Source organism: Sinocyclocheilus grahami, unplaced genomic scaffold, assembly GCF_001515645.1.
Source record: "Sinocyclocheilus grahami isolate Dianchi unplaced genomic scaffold, SAMN03320097.WGS_v1.1 scaffold222.1, whole genome shotgun sequence".
Lineage (NCBI taxonomy): Eukaryota > Metazoa > Chordata > Actinopteri > Cypriniformes > Cyprinidae > Sinocyclocheilus > Sinocyclocheilus grahami.
The window spans coordinates 873,475-900,498 of NW_015505401.1; the positions used below are offsets into that span (position 1 = coordinate 873,475).

General features: G+C 36.5%; 2 protein-coding genes across 2 annotated transcripts in view; one reads left to right on the plus strand and one right to left on the minus strand.

Moving 5' to 3' along the window:
• Window positions 1-7,727, plus strand: part of LOC107596710 (coiled-coil domain-containing protein 12-like) — an 8,843-nt gene extending 1,116 nt beyond the window's left edge. Inside the window, exons 2-6 of the mRNA XM_016287508.1 lie at window positions 4,317-4,413; window positions 4,602-4,663; window positions 5,300-5,334; window positions 5,447-5,523; window positions 6,864-7,727. Of these exons, the coding sequence (XP_016142994.1) occupies window positions 4,317-4,413; window positions 4,602-4,663; window positions 5,300-5,334; window positions 5,447-5,523; window positions 6,864-6,943 (351 nt within the window). The 3' untranslated portion in view covers window positions 6,944-7,727. The remainder of the gene's footprint in view (window positions 1-4,316; window positions 4,414-4,601; window positions 4,664-5,299; window positions 5,335-5,446; window positions 5,524-6,863) is intronic.
• A 990-nt stretch (window positions 7,728-8,717) lies between these two features.
• LOC107596636 (kinesin-like protein KIFC3) lies at window positions 8,718-26,470 on the minus strand. The gene is made up of 19 exons (XM_016287408.1): window positions 26,003-26,470; window positions 25,534-25,630; window positions 25,264-25,427; window positions 23,536-23,788; window positions 18,017-18,189; window positions 17,637-17,702; window positions 17,328-17,465; window positions 14,110-14,307; window positions 13,851-14,024; window positions 13,531-13,678; window positions 12,692-12,822; window positions 12,463-12,574; window positions 12,206-12,387; window positions 10,944-11,048; window positions 10,677-10,807; window positions 9,935-10,055; window positions 9,733-9,862; window positions 9,374-9,603; window positions 8,718-9,152 (listed from the first exon to the last, which is right to left on the minus strand). Exons 1-19 carry the CDS (start codon window positions 26,099-26,101, stop codon window positions 9,021-9,023), a joined length of 2,784 nt encoding a protein of 927 aa, XP_016142894.1. The 5' UTR covers window positions 26,102-26,470; the 3' UTR covers window positions 8,718-9,020.
• Between the last annotated feature and the right edge of the window lie 554 nt (window positions 26,471-27,024).

Here is a 27,024-nt window from a genome sequence, read left to right on the forward strand (position 1 = left end):
GAATTTACCCTTTTTTTTTTTTTTTTTTTTTTTAAGAAATAGCTTTTGTGCACAGCCAGCCTTGTACTCTTCTAGGTTCAAAAAACTGTCGTCTATAAAATGGACATAAAATAACCTGTTCCTGAAACCAAGCCGCCTTTCTTTGCGTGCACATTTGGGCGGCATTATGCTAATATTTCCACATAGTGAGGGAGATATGTGGGTGTGGGTTAGAACGAGCCGTTTTGGGTAGGCGCGGCTGACTCTTAACTTTTATAAAGGATATTAACTTCTCCATTGTTGAGTTGTACAAGTATGATCGTGTTTGGTCAACGTAATGTTTGTCCCGCCCCTCCTCCACTGTGATTGGACGGCGGTGTAAAAAGGGACAGTGACGAGCTCTGCATTTTACCCAAAGTTAAAGAGTAAAAAACTAAAAAAGGACAGGGCAAATTAACTCGTTAAATATCATTCTAATACATAGTTCATAAAAATGCAGTGTCATCAGATTGTCTAAAAGAATACAGAACATTTGAATGTTTTATGCAACATTTACACATGGTAGGGAGCAGGTGTAAATTTATTTCATACCAACTAACATTTTCAAAATACGAAAATTTTTATGAATCCGAAAATTTACGTCAGAATGACTTTTCGAATGATTTGCACAAAAAATGGTTTTGCTCATGTTTCATGAGTGAGGCCCATTGAGAGGTGATTCACCACCCAGCACACTTGTTGTTTTAACAAATCCTTTGCTGCTATACCTGAGAGATAATCTACTTGTCTTTAGAAAAGCAAAGCAACAATTTCTATTGTAATTTAGTTTATTGTAATAAAAAAAAAATTTGAATAAATACTTCCAACCCTAGACTGGGAAAGTGGAACGTAACAAGTGGGGGCTCGTCCGGGATTTGAACCCAAGACCTCTCGCACTGAAGTGAGAATCATACCCCTAGACCATAGATGGGATTTAATGGCCTGTTTTTATGATCAAATAAATTCAGAATGAATCAAAATTTAATTTTAATACCTTAAAAATATTACTTTCATTCAAAAGTGACAGTAAAGAAAATTATTAAAACAGGTTTTGATGATTCATCAAATCCTGAAAAAATATTACAATTTCCACAAAAATAGCAGCACAGCAAAAATTTAAATTTTCAACGTTGATAATGTTTCTTGTCAGCAAACCAGCATAATAGAGTGATTTTTGAATTTATTCATGTGACACTGAAGACTGCAGTGATGATAATGAAAATTCAGCTTTGCCATAATAGGAATGAATTACATTTTAAAATATACTGAAATAGAAAGAAGTTGTTTTGAATTGTAATAATATTTCACAATATTACTTTTACTGTATTTTTGATCAAATAAATGCAGCCTTAGTGAACATAAAGGACTTCTTTAAAAACATGAAAAAATGTACATACCCCAAACTTGAACAGTAGTGTACTTTATTGTGCATACGTGTTTTCTGCTTATTGAGTTCCGTACTCAATAAGTGGAAACATCCACTTTTGTTGGGCAACAGCTTGGTCTTTTTGTTTAAGCTGTCAAAATTCTGAAGTGAGGTGAGGCAGATAATGAATGTCTGCTCAGCTTTTGAATGCAGCTCAGCCTTTCACCTGTGCCAGATAGTATTTAGTCATAGCTTAAGCGGTAGGACAAATGTCAAATGTCCAACTTGACTTGGAATTTTCCCAAGCAAAGCAACCCATCCTACCACATCATATTTGTTATTTCTGTTCTCTCTAAATGAGTTTTGTCAGCAGTCAGGATTTACTGTACCACTGCTGCTTATTTTAGGTTGATGGAAGCCTGATGATGGTCCCCTCGGTTGTTTTGCAAGCTCTGAGAAACGAGAGACCTTCCACCAAACTGTCAAGACTCTCAATTCAGCTCCGTCCCTCTGAGCACTTCAAGAACACAAGAGTTTTCCCCTTGAGCATTAATCCGTATTTCTGTATGTAATTAAATTAGAAAACAGGATACTGTTCTAGCCAGTTTGCTCAGTCCCTTGGCCACAAATTATTCAAGACTCCAGGATGTTCGAAATGCTCAGAGTTTGACAAACAGCTGTTGACATTCTAAAATTGATGGATTGTTTGGCCGCTCTACAGTAGATGAGGAAAGCCAGTGGTCCTGTATTGTTCCAGCAGGTGGTCAGGAAGTCTTTTCAGGAAAGCTGAGGACAGGGAGGAGTTCCCAGCTCTTTGTTTCAGTCTATTGTTTTGAGTGTTTTTCCAAAACCCTTCAATGCTCTTGTTTGGGGTCATAATATTTAGTGCAACTTTGCAAGGCCTTGATAGACCTTCCACCAAACTGTCAAGACTCTCAATTCAGCTCCGTCCCTCTGAGCACTTCAAGAACACAAGAGTTTTCCCCTTGAGCATTAATCCGTATTTCTGTATGTAATTAAATGAGAAAACAGGATACTGTTCTAGCCAGTTTGCTCAGTCCCTTGGCCACAAATTATTCAAGACTCCAGGATGTTCGAAATGCTCAGAGTTTGACAAACAGCTGTTGACATTCTAAAATTGATGGATTGTTTGGCCGCTCTACAGTAGATGAGGAAAGCCAGTGGTCCTGTATTGTTCCAGCAGGTGGTCAGGAAGTCTTTTCAGGAAAGCTGAGGACAGGGAGGAGTTCCCAGCTCTTTGTTTCAGTCTATTGTTTTGAGTGTTTTTCCAAAACCCTTCAATGCTCTTGTTTGGGGTCATAATATTTAGTGCAACTTTGCAAGGCCTTGATAGGGTTTGGCTGTGAAATTAGTGGTCACAATGCTTTGTTTTTGATGACATGTTTTTCCATTTCATTATGCTTTAGTTTGATAACCCTACACCCAAGAGCATTGAAAAGGATTAGTGACACAGCTGACATTAACAATCTCTTTGGTCCCAGCCCATCTAATTACATGGTTTGACTGTACTTGTACACATATAGATCAAGCGGTGATGACCACATTGGCTTGTTATAGTTGGGTCAGTGACAAATAAGAGTGTCCATGATAAGGAAAAGTAATAATCTTTTAGAAGACTAGTTTAAAAGGACGTGTACTTTTTCTTTTCATGTTGGTTTCTTATGGTTTATAACTTTTTGGTGTATACATCAGTTTTTTGTTTTTTTTTACTAAATATACATTATTTATTCATAAAGTGGTGATGAATGTAGGCCTGCTATAGCCCCTTTTTTGAGGAAAAAATGGGCACACATCTCTGGAGACAGCTTTTTCTTTTCATGTTTGTTTCGTATGGTTTATAACTTTTTATACCATTTTAAAGAAAAGTTTAATGCTTATACACTTAAAATAAGATAAAATAATGCTTAATATTTAAGTTCTACACTTCTAGTTTATTGGCTTTAAAAATGTCAGGTGGTGTAACCATCAAGTAAAACATTATTACACGTTTTCCTGATCTTAATAATTGTTTCAAAACACTTAAAAAATATTTTTCAAGGAAAAGATCATTTTGATTTAATTTTTAGTTTTTGGAGAGTCGCACCACATGACATTTTACAAGTTGCACTAACCTTGCTTTGTCATGAAAATGTCGCAAAATTGACTTATTGTCCTTGATATCATTTTATTAATGTTGGTTGCACCACATGACTTTTATACCATTTTAAAGAAAAGCTTCAGTTAAATGACTGCAAATGTCATGTGGTATAGCCGTCAGGTAAAAAGTAATTACATTTACCTTAATAACATGTGAGTGTATACATCAGTTTTTATTTTTTTACTAAATATACATTATTTATTCATAAAGTGGTGATGAATGTAGGCCTGCTATAGCCCCTTTTTTGAGGAAAAAATGGGCACACATCTCTGGAGACAAACCAGTGAGCAATTCGATGAAAATGAATTCTCAGTCTCCTATACGAACCTTCACATGCATCTTCTGTTGATCAAGCTGTGAAGAACCCTCTATGCTTCCCTGGAGGTCCAGCAGCCAATTTTGTTGTAACTTGCAAAGATGTTAACAAACCTGCCGGTTGAGCGATGGCATAATTGGGCTTGTCTCAGCCCCTCTCAGCTGTGAGGCTGCAGTCCCTAGACACAGTCAGATGCTACATGCTAATTAGCTAGTGCTACAAAGATGAAGGGATGCTTTGTTCACATGGTGAGCAAATGTACTCTGGATGCTGTCACAGGCCAGATTCAGTGATCCAACAGCACCAGCTGCTGATGGTCCAAACTAAATCTTTATCTGCACTGCCACCTGCTGGTTACTGGGGTTTCCTGTGATTGCTTGTGTGATTGCCTTTGTAATATCTCCTTGAATAGGTTATAATGGGGACGTGACTTTAAATCTGATTGAATTACATAATTCTGGAATTATGTTTGCAGAGAGCTGAAGCTGAGGAATTACATGCCGGAGGACGAGGAGCTGAAGGAGCGACGGGTGCCCAAAGCAAAACCTGCATCAGGTGAGAACACTTCTGGCTTACCTGCAAGACATATTACTGGCTGTAACTTTAAATTATATTTTCAAATGTTTATACCAGCAAATTAAATAGACCGTTCAGTGATAGTGATGCTGGGTGATAATGTTACAGCAGGTGATCAGGTGTTGGGTTACAGGTTGTCTGACTGGTCTTGTTTCATATTACTGTAGTGGAGGACAAGGTCAAGGACCAGCTGGAAGCTGCAAACCCAGAGCCTGTGATTGAGGAAGTGGTGAGTGATACAAAGTCTCAGTTTTCAAACATGATGCCATATGGAGAGCACCAGTGTTTCCTGAATATATACACTACCTGTCAAACTTTTGGAATAATTAAGATTTAAAAATTTTTTTGTAAGAAGTCACCAGTGCCACATTTATTAGATCAAAAATACAGTATTATGTAAAATACCTTTTTTCATGTTTAATGTATTTTAAAATGTAGTTTATTTCTGTGATGCAACGTTACATTTTCAGTAGCCATTATTCCAGTCTTCAGTGCCACTTGAAATTATTTTGATATTTGCATTTGGTGCTTAATTATTAAAAACAGTTCGTATTATCAAGGTTGGAAACCGTATTTTTCTGGATTCTTTGATTACTGACAAGTTAAAAAACAGCATTTATTAAAAATATAAATCTTTTGTAACATTATAAATGTATTTTCTTTCACTTCTGATTAGTTCATTGCTTATTTCATTGTTCATTGCTCTCTTTGTAGACTTATTTACATGTCATTATTTCTCATTATGTTTAATTTTCTTTTGTAGTGGAAAAGTGTCATCTCAAACAGTGCAGAATCACTGGGCAGCCCTTGCCTGAATTTAAACTAATCTTATTCTCTTTTTTTCACTCTTGACTTGTGTTCTCAGGATCTGGCCAATCTTGCCCCCAGAAAACCAGACTGGTACAAACCTTTAATTTTTACTCCTAAAACGCAATCATGCATCATATTCATTGAGATCCATTTTAGTTAAAATCTTCATTCATTTAATGCTTGTGTTGTGTGTTTATAATAGGGATCTAAAGAGAGACGTTGCCAAGAAGCTTGAGAAATTAGAGAGGCGAACACAGAAAGCCATTGCTGAACTTATACGTGAGTATGACATGACTGAGACCAAGGCAGGTCTGCACCAAGGATGATTCTGGATTCTTTGATTACTGACAAGTTAAAAAACAGCATTTATTAAAAATATAAATCTTTTGTAACATTATAAATGTATTTTCTTTCACTTCTGATTAGTTCATTGCTAAATAAAATGATTAATTTACATAAAATTGCGATTGTGAAAACTTTGAAGTAGGAGCTTCAAACCTATAATTTGTGAGTGAATTTGTGAGTTTTGAACAATTCATTAAAAGCTCAAAAGAGTTGTTTGCTCATTAAACAAATTACACTGTATGTGTGCTCTCTTTGTAGACTTATTTACATGTCATTATTTCTCATTATGTTTAATTTTCTTTTGTAGTGGAAAAGTGTCATCTCAAACAGTGCAGAATCACTGGGCAGCCCTTGCCTGAATTTAAACTAATCTTATTCTCTTTTTTTCACTCTTGACTTGTGTTCTCAGGATCTGGCCAATCTTGCCCCCAGAAAACCAGACTGGTACAAACCTTTAATTTTTACTCCTAAAACGCAATCATGCATCATATTCATTGAGATCCATTTTAGTTAAAATCTTCATTCATTTAATGCTTGTGTTGTGTGTTTATAATAGGGATCTAAAGAGAGACGTTGCCAAGAAGCTTGAGAAATTAGAGAGGCGAACACAGAAAGCCATTGCTGAACTTATACGTGAGTATGACATGACTGAGACCAAGGCAGGTCTGCACCAAGGATGATATCTATAATGATAACTGTAATGACACATTTTCAATAATTGTTCTAATTGCAAATCAACACAAAATTATTTTTTCCAGCTGATGATGAATGATAAAAACATTCATTTGAAAGAGCTTGAGCATTTAAAGGGACCGATGACAACTGCAGCACGCTTTTAATAAGAAGAATGTTAGAACGTCCCTTTGGTGTGGACAATAATATAACGTACAATGTATAACTAAAGCATTAATCCATTTCTGCATCACTTCTTTTATCAGTAATATATTGAAACTATAGTTGTAGAGCCTTTTTGCATTGAGCTCCGCCAGGGCTTGATGTAAGGCTAATTGCTGAGAAGGTTCAAAAGCTCTGGAGATCTCTTAAATGACATCATATATGGACTTCCTGTCTCTGTACGCTCCTCTGGCACAAACTAGACCTAACATTACTAGTTTTGTCTCTTAAACCCACAATTTAAATAAATTCTGTAATTTCTTAAAAACAAGTATTTTATGGATCACCAAATCAGACATAGAACACACAAGAGTTTTTGGTGAAACACATATTTGATGTTCATAGCTTGCTTATGTCTGGGCATTTGTGTCATTCCACAGGTGAACGGCTCAAGGGAAGTGAGGAAGAGCTGGCTGGAGCGGTCGGAGCAGTTGGCGTGGAAGAGGGAGACTCGGATTGAATCTGTTGAGAATGACGGTCACGCACAACTGATTTTCTAGAAGTTTCCTGCCCAAATCCTCATTACATAGCAGTGTGTGTTTAAAATTGAATTTTTTTTATGCTGAGCTCAGCACGAGTTCACACACATCCAGATCAGGTGATTGTGAGATACAGAAAGAAAGAATCAGAGGAATACAGGTGTTTTTGTGTTTCATTATGGAGTACACAAAGACGACTTTCTCCTTTTTATTATTATTTAGTTGTTTTGTATAAGTAAACCGTTCTTTCTTTTCTAAATTGACTGTCTTTTTCCTTTCTGGGTCTTATGATAAAATATTTTCCAATGTCAGTACACTTCTTTTAAAACAGAACTTGAATGCAGATAAAGAAGGGCTAAATTCATATTTTCATGATGTATTTTTCTCCTTTCTCATTAATATGAGAGAGTTCTAAAATCAGACACGTTACAGAGAAGAATACAATATCATAATTGAGGAGAACAGTACAGATAAAACTGCAGTACATTATTCTGGCTTCATGATATGTAGAATAAGTTAGTAAATTAGTGTGCGTACGTGAGCCAGTCTCTCTCTAAAACATTTTTTCTAGAATTATTCTGCCACGATTTAAAAGCTGCACATTTTTGGAAACAAACTGATAGACCTACTGTACATTTTGTTAAAAGACAAGTCGTATGGACAGCACAAGTCTTTGACAATAAAGTGCATTCCTCACCTCCCTCTGTAACACGGCTAAAACTAAAAGAGCAATAATGTCATTTCACATTAAACGTAAACTTATCCTAAACATCCTAGGAAGATAATAATAATATATAATTTAAATATATTGATATGTTGTATGTTGGTATGTCTATTACGAATTAATAATTTATATATATGTTTAAGAGTAACATTTTGTTCCGTGTGGTCCCTCTCAATTGGGCCAAAACCAAAAAAGGAGATGCTCACCACTAAGAGGTGCTATTGCACACAATATGCTGTGAAGTATAGATACATTCGTTCTCATCTTTAGCAAATGGTTTCCTTTCCAAATCCTGGCTTTATTTCCTCCTTCAGTGACAGAGTGGTGTTATCAGATGACTCCAGAATCAGCCAAATAATTTCATGAATCACCATTTCAGGGGCCTCGCTTATAAAAGGATGCACAGAAACCATCCTAAACGTGATCTTACGATCATCTCTCAAATATGCATAGGCCTATGTGTGATTCATAGAATGAACGTGTACACAGAAAACGCATGTACGCCTCTCTTTCAGATGTGAAATCTGTGAATCACAACTAATCTTGAACTTGCGCGCAACTGAATGGTTTCAGCTCTCTACCTTGTAAACGATTCCTAATTAATGTCATTAACAAAACATCACCAGTCATCGTCCAAATCCTTTAATTTAGAAGAGCGAGCTGCAAGAACAGCTTACATTTCCAAAAACCTGCAGCATTCCGACAAGAAAAAGTACATACGTCTGCTCTTTGCGAACGCACACTTTATAAACGAGGCCCTAGTGGTTGAAAATGAGACCTTACGGTTATTAGCTTGGATCTTGAAACGCTAAGCCACCACCTCTGTCAGATAAATAAAATCAGCAAATGCTGATCTCGTGCAATTTGGCTGAACTCACATCCTCTGAACCTAATAAAAGACAGATTGGCTGGTTCAACACGCATAACAATCATAGAAGTCCACACCAACCATACACAAAAAAGACATAATTTTGCCATTATTTCCTAGACTATATACAATTACGATACTGTGGCCTCTTGTGTAGTGACTCCACAAAGTGTTTTTTAGCAAGATTTACTGAAATATCCTCACCAGTCTTCCCTGTGGAGAATGTTCTGTGATATTTTGAACTTATGGTGACAGAGAGCTTGTCTAGATATTGGTGGTGGTGGTGAGACTTTGACATGCAGATCAGCTGGTGGAGAAATGCCATTGCTAAGTAGCAGGAAGAAACTGGAACTTATGTGGCATCACAGATGTTACCAGAACTGTAGCCCTTGAGTAGGATTGGAAAAGTGCAAGGCTTGAGTTGATGCCATTTCTGGTGTTTACTTGTGAGGGTTGATGGTATGCATTAATTTTTGCTTTCGTTATGTCCCCCCGTCTCAATTTTTCTTGCAGCAGGGCCTAGCTCCACCTTACACACTCGCTGGGCGAATTTTAGCGAGCACAGGGTCTCTCCAACATTGCTCTCAAGAGAAGAAACCTAAAGAAAACAAATTATTTTTTACATGAGCTTTGTTGTTCATTGGCTTTATTTAAAAATTGACATTACAATGTAGGAAGCGCTTAAACGCTGTGATCCAACCAACTCTGGGTTATTGCCTTTTTAAACCCCGGCCAATTTTTCACATTTGTCATTTTGAAAGGGGCTTGGCACAGCTAAGCTAACAGGGTTAGCTAGTGAGTCTTGGTAAATCATTGTACCTGAACAACCATGGCGGTTTTGTTGCCTTTTCCCAGTGAGTCCTGCAGCAGGTAGGTGAGTCGTGAGTTCCTGAAGGGTATGTGAGTCTGGTGGGCCTTCAAGGCCTGGATCACATCTCCTAGAGCCAGCAGTGAGCGGTTGATATTCTGGGCTTCCTTCAGTCTCTCCCCCTCTGCCCCAGACTTCCACACCCTCTCAGAACCAGCCAAATCCACGAGATTCAGCTTGCCTGTAAAGGAGAGGTCACAGATTATGGTCATTCAAGGATAGTGATAGCTTTTAGAGGGGGAACTCATGACTTTGAGAATTCTCGCACAACTCAAGCAATCTAAATTGTTCCAGAATCATTGGGACTGACCTGTGGTTTTGGCTCCACTGGCAAGGTCTGTGCCCAGCACAGTCACAGTGAGCAAGGCATGAGATCGAGAGCTATGCTGGTTCATCTGTGTTCCAAATGTAATCCTGTTCTTTCGAGCTATGGCCAAAATCTGCAAAAAGTAACAGATCATTGGAGAGAGTGGTCTTTGTATAGTCAGCATTACCTTGACATATGAACTCACTTTCTTGATATGCTGGAAGCTTTTGACCTCCATGACCCTGAGTCCTGGCACATGAAGCTGACCTGTCCCATCAGGGTTGATCTTGATGTCAAGTTTCTCTCCATCCTTACTGAGCAGATCTCTGACGTTAACAATAAAGAAATGTTAATGATTTAATTGTAATACAGGGTTAGTGCACCCAAAAATGAAACTAGAAATTTCTGTTCCTCCATTGAAAGTCCATTAAACCAAAAGTTGGACACATCAAAAAGTACATAAAGAGACTGTAAAAGAAAGCTCCAGGGTTTTTCCAATGAGGTTTTTTCTTGCATGTCAAGCAAGTACAGTTGAGCTTTCACTTACCATATTTGATATGCTCTATGTGTGTGTTGATCAATGTTTAAATGTGAATAGATGACTTGAATTAAACCACTCGATTCATATTTAAGAATCAATGTTTTGGAATAGACTTTCAAAGGAAGGACAGAAATCTCTTGCGTGCCATAAAATATCTTTATTGGAGTTATAAAGTTGAAAGGAAATCTTATGAGTTTGGAACAACATGAATGTGAGAAGTTAATGATAGAGTTTTAATTTTCGGGTGAACTAATCCTTAATATTCCTCATAAACATCAATTGAACATCAGGTTATCTAAAAGCTCACTTTACTTAGATGCTTCTAACATTATTGGCAACAATTTATTTTGCATTCAAGTGGCAACCACCATAGATTTTGGCATGATAAAGGGGTAAAATGCAATACCTCAGGACCTCGTTGTAAATTTCCACCGAGCTGACACTGACGGTGTATGTCCACATGTCTTTTCTTTCCTCAATCTCATTGAACAGGTGTTTCAGGGCTCGTTGGTTGATGCCGGGGTTCTCAACGGTTCCCTGAGCAGACACGGATGGTTAATGAGACCTGACAGTCTTATTGAATAATTAATGGAAACAGATCATCTGGGTCAAAAGTATGAAATTGGAACCGTTTGTTATGACCGGTATATTATTACAGATCCCTATATGTTACCTCCATAGAATAGGTCTTGCCAGATCCTGTCTGGCCATAAGCAAAGATGCAAACGTGATATCCATCTATACAGGATGTGATGAGTGGCTCAATTTCCTGGAACACCTGAGATAAAGACCAAGAATAGAGAATGGGAATGTGTTGTCACAGCGGCAATGCATTCTGGGAATTTAGGTCACGGGAGCTACAGCGGAGACTGGATAATATAGTGAATGTAGACGTTTGATTATTTAATGTTTATATTATTCTACTTAAGATCGCGTTGGAGTGGTAAGGCTCACTTTACATTATTTGCCATAGCCCTTTGCACGGCCGGTGTGAAAAACATGCTTTTTTCAGCGTTAGAAAGCTGAAAGAGCAGAGCCATAGCCATAGCCCTTAATTATCAATGTCTGCATGAAATACCTCTGCTTTTGATTAACTCTATGTAGATACAGTAAGCGTTAATCATTCCAACGCGATCTTAAGTTGAATCATATAAACATGTCTACATTCACTACAGAACTCGGATGAAAGTTAAACTGAAACTCTGTATGGTAAACAACTCAAATAAGATGTGGCTTAATAATTGATCTCTGTAGATTTATTCTATACAGTGCATTAAACTGTAAGCCCTCACACTACAAATAGAAGAAAATCATATATGACAATACACATCGTTTCAAAGCAGCTTACAGTAAGCTCTGTTACCTCTATAATGGCTTAATTCTTTACACTGAGCAGTTTTATTGGGCAATATGATGATATATAACCATGATAAATGATTCACTGTTTGAGATCTAGCTATGTATTCTCCACTTTAAAAATAGCCATGGTTCTGCTGCTCTGACCAGTGTTTTAGCAGCTAGCCTATATCAGCACCACTGTAGTGAAGGAGACTGAATAATGAATATTTGCAGCCTCTCAGACAAACCACAGAGAGATTTTCTTTTTTTCTTTTATTTAAAGAGATTTACATATTAGTCCGTTTTATTCTACGAGTATGTAAGATGGTTTTCAAAAAAAAATATTAATAGTAAACGATCAGCTTTTTCTGTGGTGATTTGCGTGTGTTTACACGGTGTGCTCCAGAGCGTGACCTAGAAACATGGCGGAATCCAACGTGGCGTGACGTAGATTCCCATTCTCTATAGTCAAAAATACATATCAAAAAGAGTTCTTTTAGATAGCTATAGCTTTAGATAGTATAGAATCTTAATATTGGCCATGAAAATGACCAATTTAGTGATAGTGAGGTTGAATATGACTTTTACCCTGCTTACCTCTTCTTGAGTGGCCTGAGGGTGGAAGACTTTATCCAGCTCAAAGTTTTTAGCCTTTCCTTTGCTTAAAACTGTGAGTGCAGATTCATTATTGGGGTCTGTTGTCACAACTACTGCTTGGCCTTCTTCATGTTGATCTTCCTTCAGTACTGGCTTTACACGGCACAGCACACGGATATTACCTGGTGAAAAAAAACTTGTTTTAGATTTTGCATTTTAGACAAACATATGGTGAAAGAATGGTGAATACTGCCTACCTTTAAGCTCAACCAGCTGCTCGTGGTACTTCCTACGGAGAGCTACCTCCTTTCTGTATTTTTCCAAAAGGTCTTTGTTGGCCTCTGACATCTCATTTATAGCTGCCATAATCTGTTGTAATATTAAAAAATGATTCAGAATTGAAAAGCAACAAATAAAATTTGACTATATCAACTCTTAGATCTTAGAAGTTCTACATTTAGTGCAAGTTTGTGCAGCTTGCAGTACCTGTTTCTTGGCTTCTTTGATAGCTGTTTCATAGAAGTCAGAAAAGTTGCGGACCTGGCTGCGAAGGCTGGCATAATCAGTCTTCATGGTGCGTAATGTGGGAGGCAGAGCACTCAGACGCTTCTGGAGGGCTGGAGATTCCACACATAAACATAAACTAAGCTGAATACATTGCTGCATTTAAGATGCATATTTAACAATGTCAACGACAGGGGCGCTCATGAGCACACTCCGAAGACTGTAAGATGATATAAAGTGCACCCATTCCAGAAATCACCAAAACCATTTTAGAGGAGTAGTTCACCCATAAAATTAGCTGAAAGTGGTCTAACCCTCAGGCCATCCAAGATAGAGATGAGTTTGTTTCCAAATCAGAACAGATTTGGATAAATTGAGCATTACATCACTTGCTCCCTAATGGATCCTCTGCAGTGAATGGGTGCCGTCAAAATGAGGGTTCAAACAGCTAATAAAAACATCACAATAATCCACAAATAATCAACATGACTCCAGTTCATCAGTTAATTTCTTGTGAAGTTAAAAACTGTGTTTATAAAAGACAAAACATTATTTTAACGCTAAACTGTCGCTTCTGGTGAAATTATTAATCCATAATTAATAATAGCACACACATTCACTGCAGAGGATCCATTAGTGAGCAAATGATGTAATGCTAATTTTCTCCAAATGTTTGGATGCAGAAAAAACAAACTCATCTAAATCTTGGATGGCCTGAGACTGAGTACATTTTCAACATATTTTTATTTTTGTATTGCCTGTTCCTTTAAGAAACAGGCATGAACTATAAGATTTGTACTATATATATACAGTAAACTCACTTGTGAACTGATCCTGCAGGCTCTGGAGATGCTCCTGAGAGCAGTTAGCTGCCGCTTTTACAGCCGCTTCTTTCTTTTCCTCAAGATGTCCAATCTCCTTCAGCAGCTCCTCCCTTAATGTCCCAATCTCCCTCTCATATGCAGCAATCTGTGGAGCCACTACTTTTTAGAAGAATGGAGGTTTTCTACAGTGTTCTGACATGCACTGTATAATTCATGAGTTTTGTATTTGAGATACCAGCAACAGAGGTTGTTGAGTTCTTTAGCTGCAGTTATACTGTATGTACAATCATAAACACAAATGGATAAAGCTGAAAAACCTTGTGTTGCAAATTGCAGCTGACTTCATCTGAATGCCTGATGTTCTCCTCCAACTGTCGGCATCGTTCTCTCTGATTGCTTAGCTTCTCAGAAAGCTGTTCATTCTGTTGTCTGGCTTCGGATAGTTGGCGTAGAGTTGAAGGTGACTCTACCTCCACAGTTTGGGTAACATACTATGGGAATAAAATGTCATTTTATCTAGTTTGTTGGGTGTTTTTTTTTTATTTTTCAAGTTCATATTCTTGCATTTTTTCTTACTTTAACCACAGGCTCCTTGTTGCGTTCTTTGTCCAATTCGAGCCGCAGCTCTCTCACGCTCTCCTCTCGTCTCCTGAGCTCTTCTGCTTTTCTCCAGTCGCTTTGCTCCCTCTGGTGCTCCAGACGTGACAGCTGCTCTGCCCGCTGCTGCAGTGAACTCTCCAGCTGCAGAACGCGACTGCGCAGGTTCTCGTTTTCCTACAGGGTAAGACAGTACACTAATCATTTCATACAATTTCCACATTTATGTGTGCAGAGGTTTAGAATGAGTGAGTGTGTGCACCTTGTAATTGGTATGAAACAGTATGATCACAGGCTGCATTTTGTATTTTATTTAAAATAGAAAAAAATAATTTAAAAAAGTACTTTTGTAGAGCCAATCTGTTATTCCATTCATTACACTGTAAAAAAGCAACTACATATTTTCTAGTTTACAGGACCTTTTTTGTCACAAAAAATTACTTGAAACTACATAAAAGCCATATTAAGACATAATTCAACAGAATTAATAACATAACTCTTATAGGATTATTGTTTTGCTGCTTGCTGACTTTTTTTTAAACATTTGTTGTTTTGTCATTATTGCTGCTGTTTTTTTCTATTTGTTGATTGTCACATATATGCAGATAGATAGATAAAAACAGACAAACAGGTAGATAGATAGATAGATAGATAGATAAAAACAGACAAACAGGTAGATAGATAGATAGATAGATAGATAGATAAAAACAGGTAGATAAATAGATAGATAAAAACAGGTAGATAAATAGATAGATAGATAAAAACAGGTAGATAGATAGATAGATAGAAACAGACAAACAGGTAGATAGATAGATAGATAAAAACTGACAAACAGGTAGATAGATAGATAGATAAAAACTGACAAACAGGTAGATAGATAGATAGATAAAAACTGACAAACAGGTAGATAGATAGATAGATAAAAACTGACAAACAGGTAGATAGATAGATAGATAAAAACTGACAAACAGGTAGATAGATAGATAGATAAAAACTGACAAACAGGTAGATAGATAGATAGATAAAAACTGACAAACAGGTAGATAGATAGATAGATAAAAACTGACAAACAGGTAGATAGATAGATAGATAAAAACTGACAAACAGGTAGATAGATAGATAGATAAAAACTGACAAACAGGTAGATAGATAGATAGATAAAAACTGACAAACAGGTAGATAGATAGATAGATAAAAACTGACAAACAGGTAGATAGATAGATAGATAAAAACTGACAAACAGGTAGATAGATAGATAGATAAAAACTGACAAACAGGTAGATAGATAGATAGATAAAAACTGACAAACAGGTAGATAGATAGATAGATAAAAACTGACAAACAGGTAGATAGATAGATAGATAAAAACTGACAAACAGGTAGATAGATAGATAGATAAAAACTGACAAACAGGTAGATAGATAGATAGATAAAAACTGACAAACAGGTAGATAGATAGATAGATAAAAACTGACAAACAGGTAGATAGATAGATAGATAAAAACTGACAAACAGGTAGATAGATAGATAGATAAAAACTGACAAACAGGTAGATAGATAGATAGATAAAAACTGACAAACAGGTAGATAGATAGATAGATAAAAACTGACAAACAGGTAGATAGATAGATAGATAAAAACTGACAAACAGGTAGATAGATAGATAGATAAAAACTGACAAACAGGTAGATAGATAGATAGATAAAAACTGACAAACAGGTAGATAGATAGATAGATAAAAACTGACAAACAGGTAGATAGATAGATAGATAAAAACTGACAAACAGGTAGATAGATAGATAGATAAAAACTGACAAACAGGTAGATAGATAGATAGATAAAAACTGACAAACAGGTAGATAGATAGATAGATAAAAACTGACAAACAGGTAGATAGATAGATAGATAAAAACTGACAAACAGGTAGATAGATAGATAGATAAAAACTGACAAACAGGTAGATAGATAGATAGATAAAAACTGACAAACAGGTAGATAGATAGATAGATAAAAACTGACAAACAGGTAGATAGATAGATAGATAAAAACTGACAAACAGGTAGATAGATAGATAGATAAAAACTGACAAACAGGTAGATAGATAGATAGATAAAAACTGACAAACAGGTAGATAGATAGATAGATAAAAACTGACAAACAGGTAGATAGATAGATAGATAAAAACTGACAAACAGGTAGATAGATAGATAGATAAAAACTGACAAACAGGTAGATAGATAGATAGATAAAAACTGACAAACAGGTAGATAGATAGATAGATAAAAACTGACAAACAGGTAGATAGATAGATAGATAAAAACTGACAAACAGGTAGATAGATAGATAGATAAAAACTGACAAACAGGTAGATAGATAGATAGATAAAAACTGACAAACAGGTAGATAGATAGATAGATAAAAACTGACAAACAGGTAGATAGATAGATAGATAAAAACTGACAAACAGGTAGATAGATAGATAGATAAAAACTGACAAACAGGTAGATAGATAGATAGATAAAAACTGACAAACAGGTAGATAGATAGATAGATAAAAACTGACAAACAGGTAGATAGATAGATAGATAAAAACTGACAAACAGGTAGATAGATAGATAGATAAAAACTGACAAACAGGTAGATAGATAGATAGATAAAAACTGACAAACAGGTAGATAGATAGATAGATAAAAACTGACAAACAGGTAGATAGATAGATAGATAAAAACTGACAAACAGGTAGATAGATAGATAGATAAAAACTGACAAACAGGTAGATAGATAGATAGATAAAAACTGACAAACAGGTAGATAGATAGATAGATAAAAACTGACAAACAGGTAGATAGATAGATAGATAAAAACAGAAAATAGATAGAAACAGACAAAACAGGTAGATAAATAGATAGATAGATAAAAACAGAAAAACAGGTAGATAGATATATAGATAAAAACAGACAAACAGGTAGATAGATAGATAGAACAGACAAACAGGTAGATAAATAGATAGAGAGATAAAAACAGACAAACAGGTAGATAGCTAGATAGATAGAAACAGACAAAACAGGTAGATAAATAGATAGATAGATAGATAAAAACAGAAAAACAGGTAGATAGATAAAGACAGACAGATAGATAGATAGATAGATAGATAGATAGATTTACCACACACCCAATGCATTTAAAGCCAGTCTTACCTTGATGAGCACGGAGCTGGACTGGGATGGGATGACTGACAGCTGCTGCAGAAGACCCTGTGTCACTGTGAGGCTGTGTTTCAAACTATCATTCTCTGCTGATAAGCAAAGCACTCGTTTTTCTGAGTCTGTTACTCCCTAGTAAAAAAAAAAAACACCAAAAAAGTTACAGCTGGCCTGGAAAAAGTATCTGAGGAAACAACCCAGATAAACTGTTGGTCATGAAATATTTTGAGACTGTCTGGCCTGGTTTTTAATGTGCTCAGTTTCAAATGCAGAGCACTGGAACAGATTCTTCCAAAAGCTTACCGATGCAACTCTGAGTTTGGACAGCTCCTCTTCTCTTTCTTCAATACAGCTCTTCAGCTCCTCAATCTACAGGGAGAAAATCAATGCTGTCAGCTTAGCAAGTCTGGAATGAAAAATGGGCGAAGGGGGTGAAACTGAATGAACAGATAAATGGATAAAATGTACAGTCAACAAGAGTTTAATACCTGATTTTGTAAATCTAATTTACTTTAACAATCATTGGTGTGGTAGACAGAGAGGAATATGTAGAGACGTGCTATTAAAAACACTGATTGTCAATGGATGGCTGATTGCATGAATAAATTTGGTGGGTTGAATGAGAGGATGAATGAATAGAGTCTGTGACTGAATGAATAGAGGGGAAGTATAATGCTGAGCACCTGCTGTTGGAAAGCCTGTACGTTAGTATGGCGATCTCGTTCTCTCTGCTCAAGCTTGGAATGAAGCAATCGCAGCTCTCCTCTCAGCTGACTCTTCTCTACTTGCAGCCCGCAAAGAGACTGAACCAACTTATGCAGCCCAACCGGAGACGCTGCAGGAAGCATGCAGTCACCTACACACACACACACACACACACACACGTCATAGATGTTTAGAGTGGAATTTCAAAAGTACACTGAAAAAATTTAAAACAATTTTCACTCCGAAATTGCTAGTAAATCTCACAAAACATGACAAAGAATCCAGCAAATAACAGTAAAATTTTGAAGTAGACTAAAATCGTATTTTCTTGTGAAATGTACTCCAATAATCTTAGCTTTTTTTTTAAACTTCAAAAAATTATTCTTTATAGTGTAAATCATTCATCTGACTTCAAAATAATGCTAAAAACAAACAAAAAAAGGCTTTATAAGTCACTAAATTAAAATGAGTGATAATTTGTTTCATTTACAAATAAAAAAGTTAAGAAATTACAGTATTACCATATCCTGCCCAAAAATTTACAAGATTGTCCTCATTTGTAAGTCGCTTTGGATAAAAGCGTCTGCTAAATGACTAAATGTAAAATGGAAGTGCATAAATACTGTGTTAATAATCAATGAGATATCAATAAACCACTTGGCAGAATTAAAGATTAAAAAAAATAATTTCACAATGACAAAAATGGATAAAAGACATGAACAATGACAAGTATAGTTACAATCTAAATAATTTTTTAATTAATAATTAGATATTCAATTTAATGGTATTTGATATTAAATAAAACAAAGATAAATAAGAAATTAATCAAAACCTCGAAAGAAAGTAATCATAACAACATAATTTAATTAATATTGACTTTTAATCAATCAAGTGATTAAATCATTAAAACACTAATAAAAAAATTAAAAAAAACAATAGATAAATTAAAAATGCAATTATTAATTACTTCATAATTGCATAGATAAATATTTTGTCTTTACCACTTATAAAGTAAACATTGTTTTTTCTAGTTATTCTAACACTTTTGATACATTTTTTAATTAATCTTTTTAAGACTTTTATCTTTTTATTTACATGAACAACGACTGCTTAACTGATATATTGATTTCTTAGTGGATAGATTTTCCAAATGTTATTGCCTCAAACAGGCCTCCACACCCAAAAGGGCTTAAAGACAAGAACAAATATCCACGTTTTATTTTTTAGAAATGTGTTTTATGTAGATCACCCAGGTTCCTTTTTTATAACAACATCACAAAGACAATTGTTTCTCCTGGATACCGACTGCATTAAATGGAGAACATCTGAAAAACTGCCCAGTAATATCACGTTTCTCCTCCAGAGTTGTGCAAGCTGTTCTCAGGTTTGCCAAGATCAAATCAAAGCCCAAGAATTTAATCTAAATTCAAAATGTTCTCATTTGATTCCTTTGCTAATCAATGAAATATTAATATTTAATGAAATATTAATTTTATTTCATTTCAAAATTTGTTCCAGTTGTTATTTTTTATAAGAAATGTTAGAACTCCATTAAAGGGGTCATATGATGCGATTTCAAGTTTTCCTTTCTCTTTGGAGTGTTACAAGCTGTTCGTGAATAGATAAGATCCCTAAAGTTGCAAAGACAAAAGTCTCAAACCCAAAGAGATATTCTTTATAAAAGTTAAAGGGGTCATATGATGCGATTTCAATTTTTCCTTTCTCTTTGGAGTGTTACAAGCTCTTGGTGCATAAAGAAGATCTGTAAAGTTGCAAAGACTAAAGTCTCAAATCTAAAGAGATATTCTTTATAAAAGTTAAGATTCAGCCACACCTACCTAAAACGGCTCATTCTAACACGCCCCCACATATCTACCTCACTATGTGGGAAGATTTGCATAACGCCGCCCAAATGTTCACGCAAAGAAAGAAGGCGTAACTTTATTGTTGCTGCCACCGCCGCCATGTTGTGAAGACACTGTGTGTTTCGTTGCGAAAGCGGAAAAAAGAGGACACGACTAGAAATCAGTGGTTAAGTTGTATTTACAACACTGTTCCAGAACACTTCAACCCAAATATTCAGATGTGTGCAGCACATTTTATGGAGGACTGTTTCCTGATCCTGGGAGAGTAGACTACAATGCCGGCTGTTCTGACTCACAGCCTGTAAGTATGTTTTTTTTATATTTAAAGAATTTGCCACTGACGATTCAAATGCGAGTTTTGAGCAGTGTAGAGTAGGGCTTGTTGTTTGTCATTTCTACGATCACAAATGCAGACATGGTTTTATGTTTACGTGGCGCGATGCAATGCAATGTATAAAAAGACAGTATAAATCATTATAATCCATAATTATGTCCCCACTGGAAGCAACAAATGCCTCGTTTATAATGGGTTTTAATGTTTTTGTCTCGTCGCTCCGAGACACGGCATCACAGTATGGTAAGGGGCGTAACATTTCCGTCTCACGCTTGAGCTATTCGGCCAATCACAACGCACTGGATAGCTTTGTAAAAATCAACGCGTTTCCAAAAGTATGTGGAAAATAATGTGTTTTTTGAAACTTAAACCGCATAAAGACATTTCATTACACCAAATACACCAAATAATGTTCTTTTTAGCACCATCATATGATCCCTTTAAGCAAAACTCCATTAAGCAATGACTCGAGACAACCTCAACAACCCGAGTTTTGAACTCAAAGTGCCACGTGCCTGGCAGCCTAACTGCTCTGCAACATTTTATTTAGATTCCTGCCATTAATTATTGATATGCCGAGTTAGAGATTCTGTCTCTTCCTGAGCTGTATACTAATTACTGAGGCAGGCGGTGTCAGATCTGCACTGTCAGTCTCTCGGGGGGAGCGAGTGGATTGGTGGGAAGGATGAATGGAGACTTGTTCACGGGGACGCCACTGCAAACGTGATGTGGAACAAACGTGATGGAGGAACAGGCTTAGACAAAAAGCTCATTAAGTATTACACAACTTTCTATTTGATTCTGATTGATTTCTGTTGTCAAATAGTTTTGTACAATGAGCATTAAACCGGCTCCAATTTCCTAGCTGTGCTACTGAAGGTTTACTGGTCTCTTTCTGGCAACATAATACTAATGTATAATCATATTTACACTCTTAAAATGTAAAGCTTTTTTAAAATGTCTTTCAAATATCTTTTTTTTCTTTGTGTGAAGAACATTTAAAAAATCTAAAGAACCGTTTCACTATAAAGAACCTTTTGTGAAGTGGAGCGGTTCCATGTATGTTAAAGGGATAGTTCACCCCAAAAATTAAAATTCTGTCATGATTTACTTATTTACTCAACAGTTTCTTCTGTTGAACACAAAAGAAGATATTTTGAAGAATGTTGGTAACCAAAAACAGTTGATGTTTGTTACATGTCTGTGTGTTTCGAGTTTGTTGTGACCTAGTTTTCCCCAGTCTGTTTAATTAGTAATTCTGTTCACCTGGTATGTTGTTAATTATCCCATTAGTCCTTGTGTTCTTAAGTCCTGAGTGTTCCCCATTTCATTGGCCAGTTATTGTCCATGTTGCACGTTTGCTGGGATTATGCCTGAGTTTTTCCTGTCCGTTTATGAGTGGAATTATATTAAAGACTGTTCTTGTGGATTCTCTGCTCTTCGTGAGTTTTATCTACCAGAGACCATAACAATGTTAGCCATTGACTTCCATAGTATTTTTTCCATATTGTGGAAGTCAATGGCTACCGTCAACTGTCTGGTTACCAACATTCTTCAAAATATCTTCTTTGTGCTCAACAGAAGCAAGAAACTCATAAAGGTGTGGAACAACTTGAGGGTGAGAAACTGGTGACAGAGTTTTCATTTTTAGGTGAACTTTCCCTTTAAAGGTTCTTCATGGAACCACTGATTCCAATAAAGAACTTCATTTTTAAAAGTGTACCTTCATTGTTTAAAGGTGAATTTCCTTTCCACTGTAAACCAGATTTATATATATAGTACCTAGCAGTGGTGCACGTGAAGTTCAGCGCTGCTAGTGTTTGTAAGTGCACTTGCACTTGTAAGAGAAGCAGCTCTCACAATGTTTTATTCATCTCTGTGAGCCTCAGAGAAACAAGCCAAGTGCTGTAGACATGTGCCAGCCTAGCAGATGGGTATTTTTACTACATGGCTAATAAAAAATATTGAGGTCTCAGGAGCAACAAACACATGCATTTCCATATTACATTTAGCCATCTGATTAACATGAATCATATCTGTATTTCAGGTGGCTAATGGATCAATTTAAATGTCTGCAGACATGTGGGTATTATGAACAAAATTGACAAGGTTTGTCTGGTTTTTAGCATAACCCAGTTAGCCCTGCTGTAAGATAGTCAAAAGATAATCAAATGAGAAGGTGCAGAATACACCTTCTCATTTGATCGAAATACAGTTTTTGCAAACAACATATAAACTCATATTTCATATATTTCATTATATAATACTAGACACTTAAACAGTCCATGATTATTTTTTTTAGAGGGATCTTAAAACCATGAAATGGACTTATATTATCTCTGTCAGCTTCCTCTCAAGTCACAGCTGAGGATAATTGCTAGTGAAGGGTTTGTCATGATGTAATTATGCAAAAATCTGAGGAAAAATGAGTACGAAGATTTGACAAAAACATTGACAGCCAATCAGAATCACCACCTGACTTTAAAGCATTTAATGCAGCAGACAGCATAACTGCAGCACTAATGAACATTGTTATTGTGTGTTGGTGTGGGCGCTATAGTCATCTTTATAATTATCGTTCTTGGTGTAAATGGGTCTTAAGCCACCAATTCACCAAAACATAAAATAGTTGTGAATTTCCATGAGTTTGTTGGCTGATTTTGCCAGTATCTTGAACCCCCTTTAAAACACCTCTGGGCTTAACATCGCTCAGTAAATCCTGATGGCATTAAGGATCATGTGCATCCACTGAACTACAAAGACAAGTACATCTGACATTGAAACCCATGCAATGTTTAATAGTGAGTCTGGCTGATAGGAAACCTGTTGTAACAGCTGACAGAGGAACATCTGGTGACGTCTGAGGACAAACAGACCACCAGAAAGTTCAGATGCCCTCTGTAGCTCTGAGGTCACTGCTAGATGTGGTTTCTAAAACCGTCAGTCTGCTATTTTTGGCATTTTTTTCTTCATTGTTCTCATTTAATTAAAGTACAATTTTTAGCAGTCCACATGATGTGAACGTGTCCTCATCTTGTTCGACTGACGTTGAACTATAAGAATCCTGAAAAATTCATGAATCCGGTCCAAAGGTTTTGTGGAAATCAACAGAATCTTTGTCAAAGAATATAATAATGAACTAGAAATCTGATAGCTTCAGACAGACCAAACAACAGGGCTAGTAACAGATTTAGCATCCCCTAACAAATCAATATTGAGGTAATATCAAGCGGCATCTAATATGAAACTCATTGTAATGAACACATTCTGTTATTTCTTTAGGTTCAAAAGGTCTCACCCTCATTTTCAGATGATGGGCTCTGCTGCTGAGCAATCACTTCCTCCAGGCTGTTAATCACACTGTTCTTGTCTTTGAGGCGCTGGCGGTAGGAGGCACGCAGGGCCTTCATTTTCCGCCGGTGCTGGACGCGGTGTCTGCGCAGCTGCAGACGGTACTGATCCGCCTGCTGCTGCAGCTGTTGCAGGTGGGAATATTGCTCCAGGAAACTCAGGAGGTGTGACATCACAGACAGCAATGGAGACTCTGTCACCTGGAAAATACACATTTCTGTATTTTACTGTATAATTGAATAAAAACTGCTTTAACTAGATTTCTACACATTCTTTCAGAAAATGTGACCAGTGCTTACAAAACAGTTGCTAATGTGTTCTGTGAGGTTTTTAGTATGTTGCAATGTGGTTGCCAAGGTGTTATGAGAGGTTGCTAGGGTTTTGGGTGGTTACTTGATGGCAGGGTTATTTAATCAAAACTAAAACCATAAAAACATAATTTTCTTATAAAATGAACTGTAACGGACATTATAGAGGAACTCTTCAGGTTATTTCTTATTTTCATTTAGTTTAACTTTATTTACTAAAACTAAAACTGAAATAAGAATGAATAAAAGCCATGTAGCCATTTAAAAAACTCTTCATAAAAACACAATAAAATTACTAAAACTTTAACTAAAAGTAACATGTAAAGAGAAAAAAAAATTTAAATGTACATTTTTCGAAGTATTAAAGGGTTAGTTCACCCAAAAATGAAAATTCTGTCATTAATTCGTCATGTCGTTCTAAACCCGTAAGACCTCGGTTCGTCTTCGGAACACAAATTAAGATATTTTTGATGGAATCTGAGAGCTGTCTGAGCCTGCATAGACAGCAATGTAATTACCACAATCAAGGTCCAGAAACGTAGCAAGGAGATCGGTAAAATAATCCATGTGACATCAGGGGTTCAACCGTAATTTTACGAAGCTACGAGAATACTTTTTATACGCAAAGAAAACAAAAATAAAGACTTTATTCAACAATTTGTCTCCTCCGCGTCACCCTGGTGCCATTTTGGAGAGTATCCACGTTTTCTACATCGTTTACGCTTTGATTTGAACGAAAACAACGTATCCGCGTGACGCAGCTGACACAGAATAGCATACGCTGTTTGCGTTCAGTGGATACTGTCCAAAATGCCAAGGAGGAGATGAATTGTTGAATAAAGTTGTTATTTTTGTTTTCTTTGCGTACAAAAAGTATTCTCGTAGCTTCGTAAAATTGCGGTTGAACTCCTGATGTCACATGGATTATTTTACCGATCTCCTTGCTACGTTTCTGGACCTTGATCGTGGTAATTACATTGCTGTCTATGGGAGGGACAGAGAGCTCTCAGAATGCATCAAAAATATCTTAATTTGTGTTCCGAAGACGAACGGAGGTCTTATGGGTTTAAAACGACATGAGGGTGAGTAATTAATGACATAATTTTTGGGTGAAAAATTTATTGAATTTCAATTTATTTCAATTTTTTGAAATTTACTTATTTTGAAACACGATAGCACACCTCTTCAAGCCACAAAATGTGAGGTATTAGTCATAATCACAGAACAAACTTTGAATTTTAAGATGTGTCAAAGTTAAATACATACAATTAGTGGCCTTTTCTAATCTGGCAAACTACCACTTCACCGAACCACCACCACCACTATGAAACATGTGGCATATGTGAATGTAGTTTGAAGGTTTTCACCGTTTCATTTGGTTCTGCTGGAGAATTAGTGGCTCTTCTCCTTTCTGCCTCTTGCTTGAAAGACAGGAAAGCTGTTAATGGTGTTTTGGCAGGTAATCCATGACCTTCGTCAAATTCATCATCTTCATCACTGAGGGACATCCCATCGCTATCACTACTGCTGCCTGCAATTTAAAAGGCAATTGTGTTAGTATGCTGAGTGCATGGAGCAGCACTTCATTGTATTTAGAACATCATGTAGCGAAACAACATTTGTAGAAACATTCTTACTCGAATCACTCAGACTTGCACACCCTCTTTTGCCCAACCTGGGGGTGTGGCTACCCTTCCCCTTGCTCTCTGTTTCCATGGAAACATGGCCAGGCTCCTGTCAGTTACAGAGGAAGATGAATGTGATTATTGGAAGGTGTTAAAGCCACCGTTGAGGACATCCGATACGTGACTGTGCATGCGTGCATTATCGAATTATCACCTCAGTGAAATTGCCTCCAGTTTCTATATTGCCTATAATATTATATTTTATATTGACTATATAATATTTGATAAAATCCTTTTATTTGATTTTATATTTCAATTTATTTTATAAACATTAAATTTTTTTACTTAAATAAATATAATTTAAAAAAATAAAATCATTCCGTTTTTCTAGCAAGACTTGTTTGCACATAATTTATGCAGACAATAGAGAATGCATATATTAGCATGTCTATTGGCGTCTGTCCGCTGTGGCCACACATACCTCCGGGGATTCTCCGCACGCCCCCTCGAGTGCTGCCTCCTCCTCCTTTTTGAAAACGGTGTAGAAGATGTACACCAGCAGAGAATAGAAGGCATACATGTTTTCTGAGGTGCGAATGTTACAACGACAGCGGCTGGAAATAAATGCTTTGGCTTCACAGCATCCCTTTGCTCTTCTCACGCTGCAATGCAATCAGACAAGTGTTACTAAACCGCTGCACCAGTAGCAAATCCACCACAACAAATCCAGTCTGGATGACATTCCCATTGTCGTCAAGCTCCAGAGAATGATGCTATTCCCAATGTTTCACAGAGTCTTACTATCTGCTTGAGGTTGATTCTAAACAACTGCAATCACTGCATTCTCATTCTTCAGCTTTGAAGCTCTACATGATGATTCTGTGCCTGTTCTCCGGGATTTGGATGGCAACACCAGCTCTTGACTCCGCACATCTGTCCAACCTGCTATTCCTGGCTTCCTTTTCCCCCTCCTTCTTCTCCTCCTCTCTCAATATCATCTCTCTCCTCCCCCTTCCTCTCTATCCTCACCAGTGTTTAAGTGTGCTCAGCGCAGAGGTGCCATGCACTGCAGTGGTGGGGTGAAACTAATGGAGATTGATGAGAGAGGGGAAACAGGAAGACAGGTGCTCAACAAAGCATTCTGATATCGATAAATTCAAAGTGACAACCATAGAAAAGGATTCTATGGTGATGTATCATGAGAACTAGAAGTATTTGTTTCCTTCGTTTCTAACACAGCAAGATTGTGAATTAACACAAACTCATAGAGCTTAAAGTCTGATGATGATATTTTCTGCCTGTAAACAGAAGACTGTGGTGATAATAACTAGATTTTTACTTTTTCCAAAGTAAATGTGAGTGGTGTTTTGCGATGCAAAACTGGGCAATAGGGAGTTGTGGTAGGTTGCCACAGTGTTATTACATGGTTGGTAAAGTGTTCTGAGTGGTTTTAGCATGTTATTGTTTTATTTCTGCTGTATTCAAGATGGTTACTATGTGCCA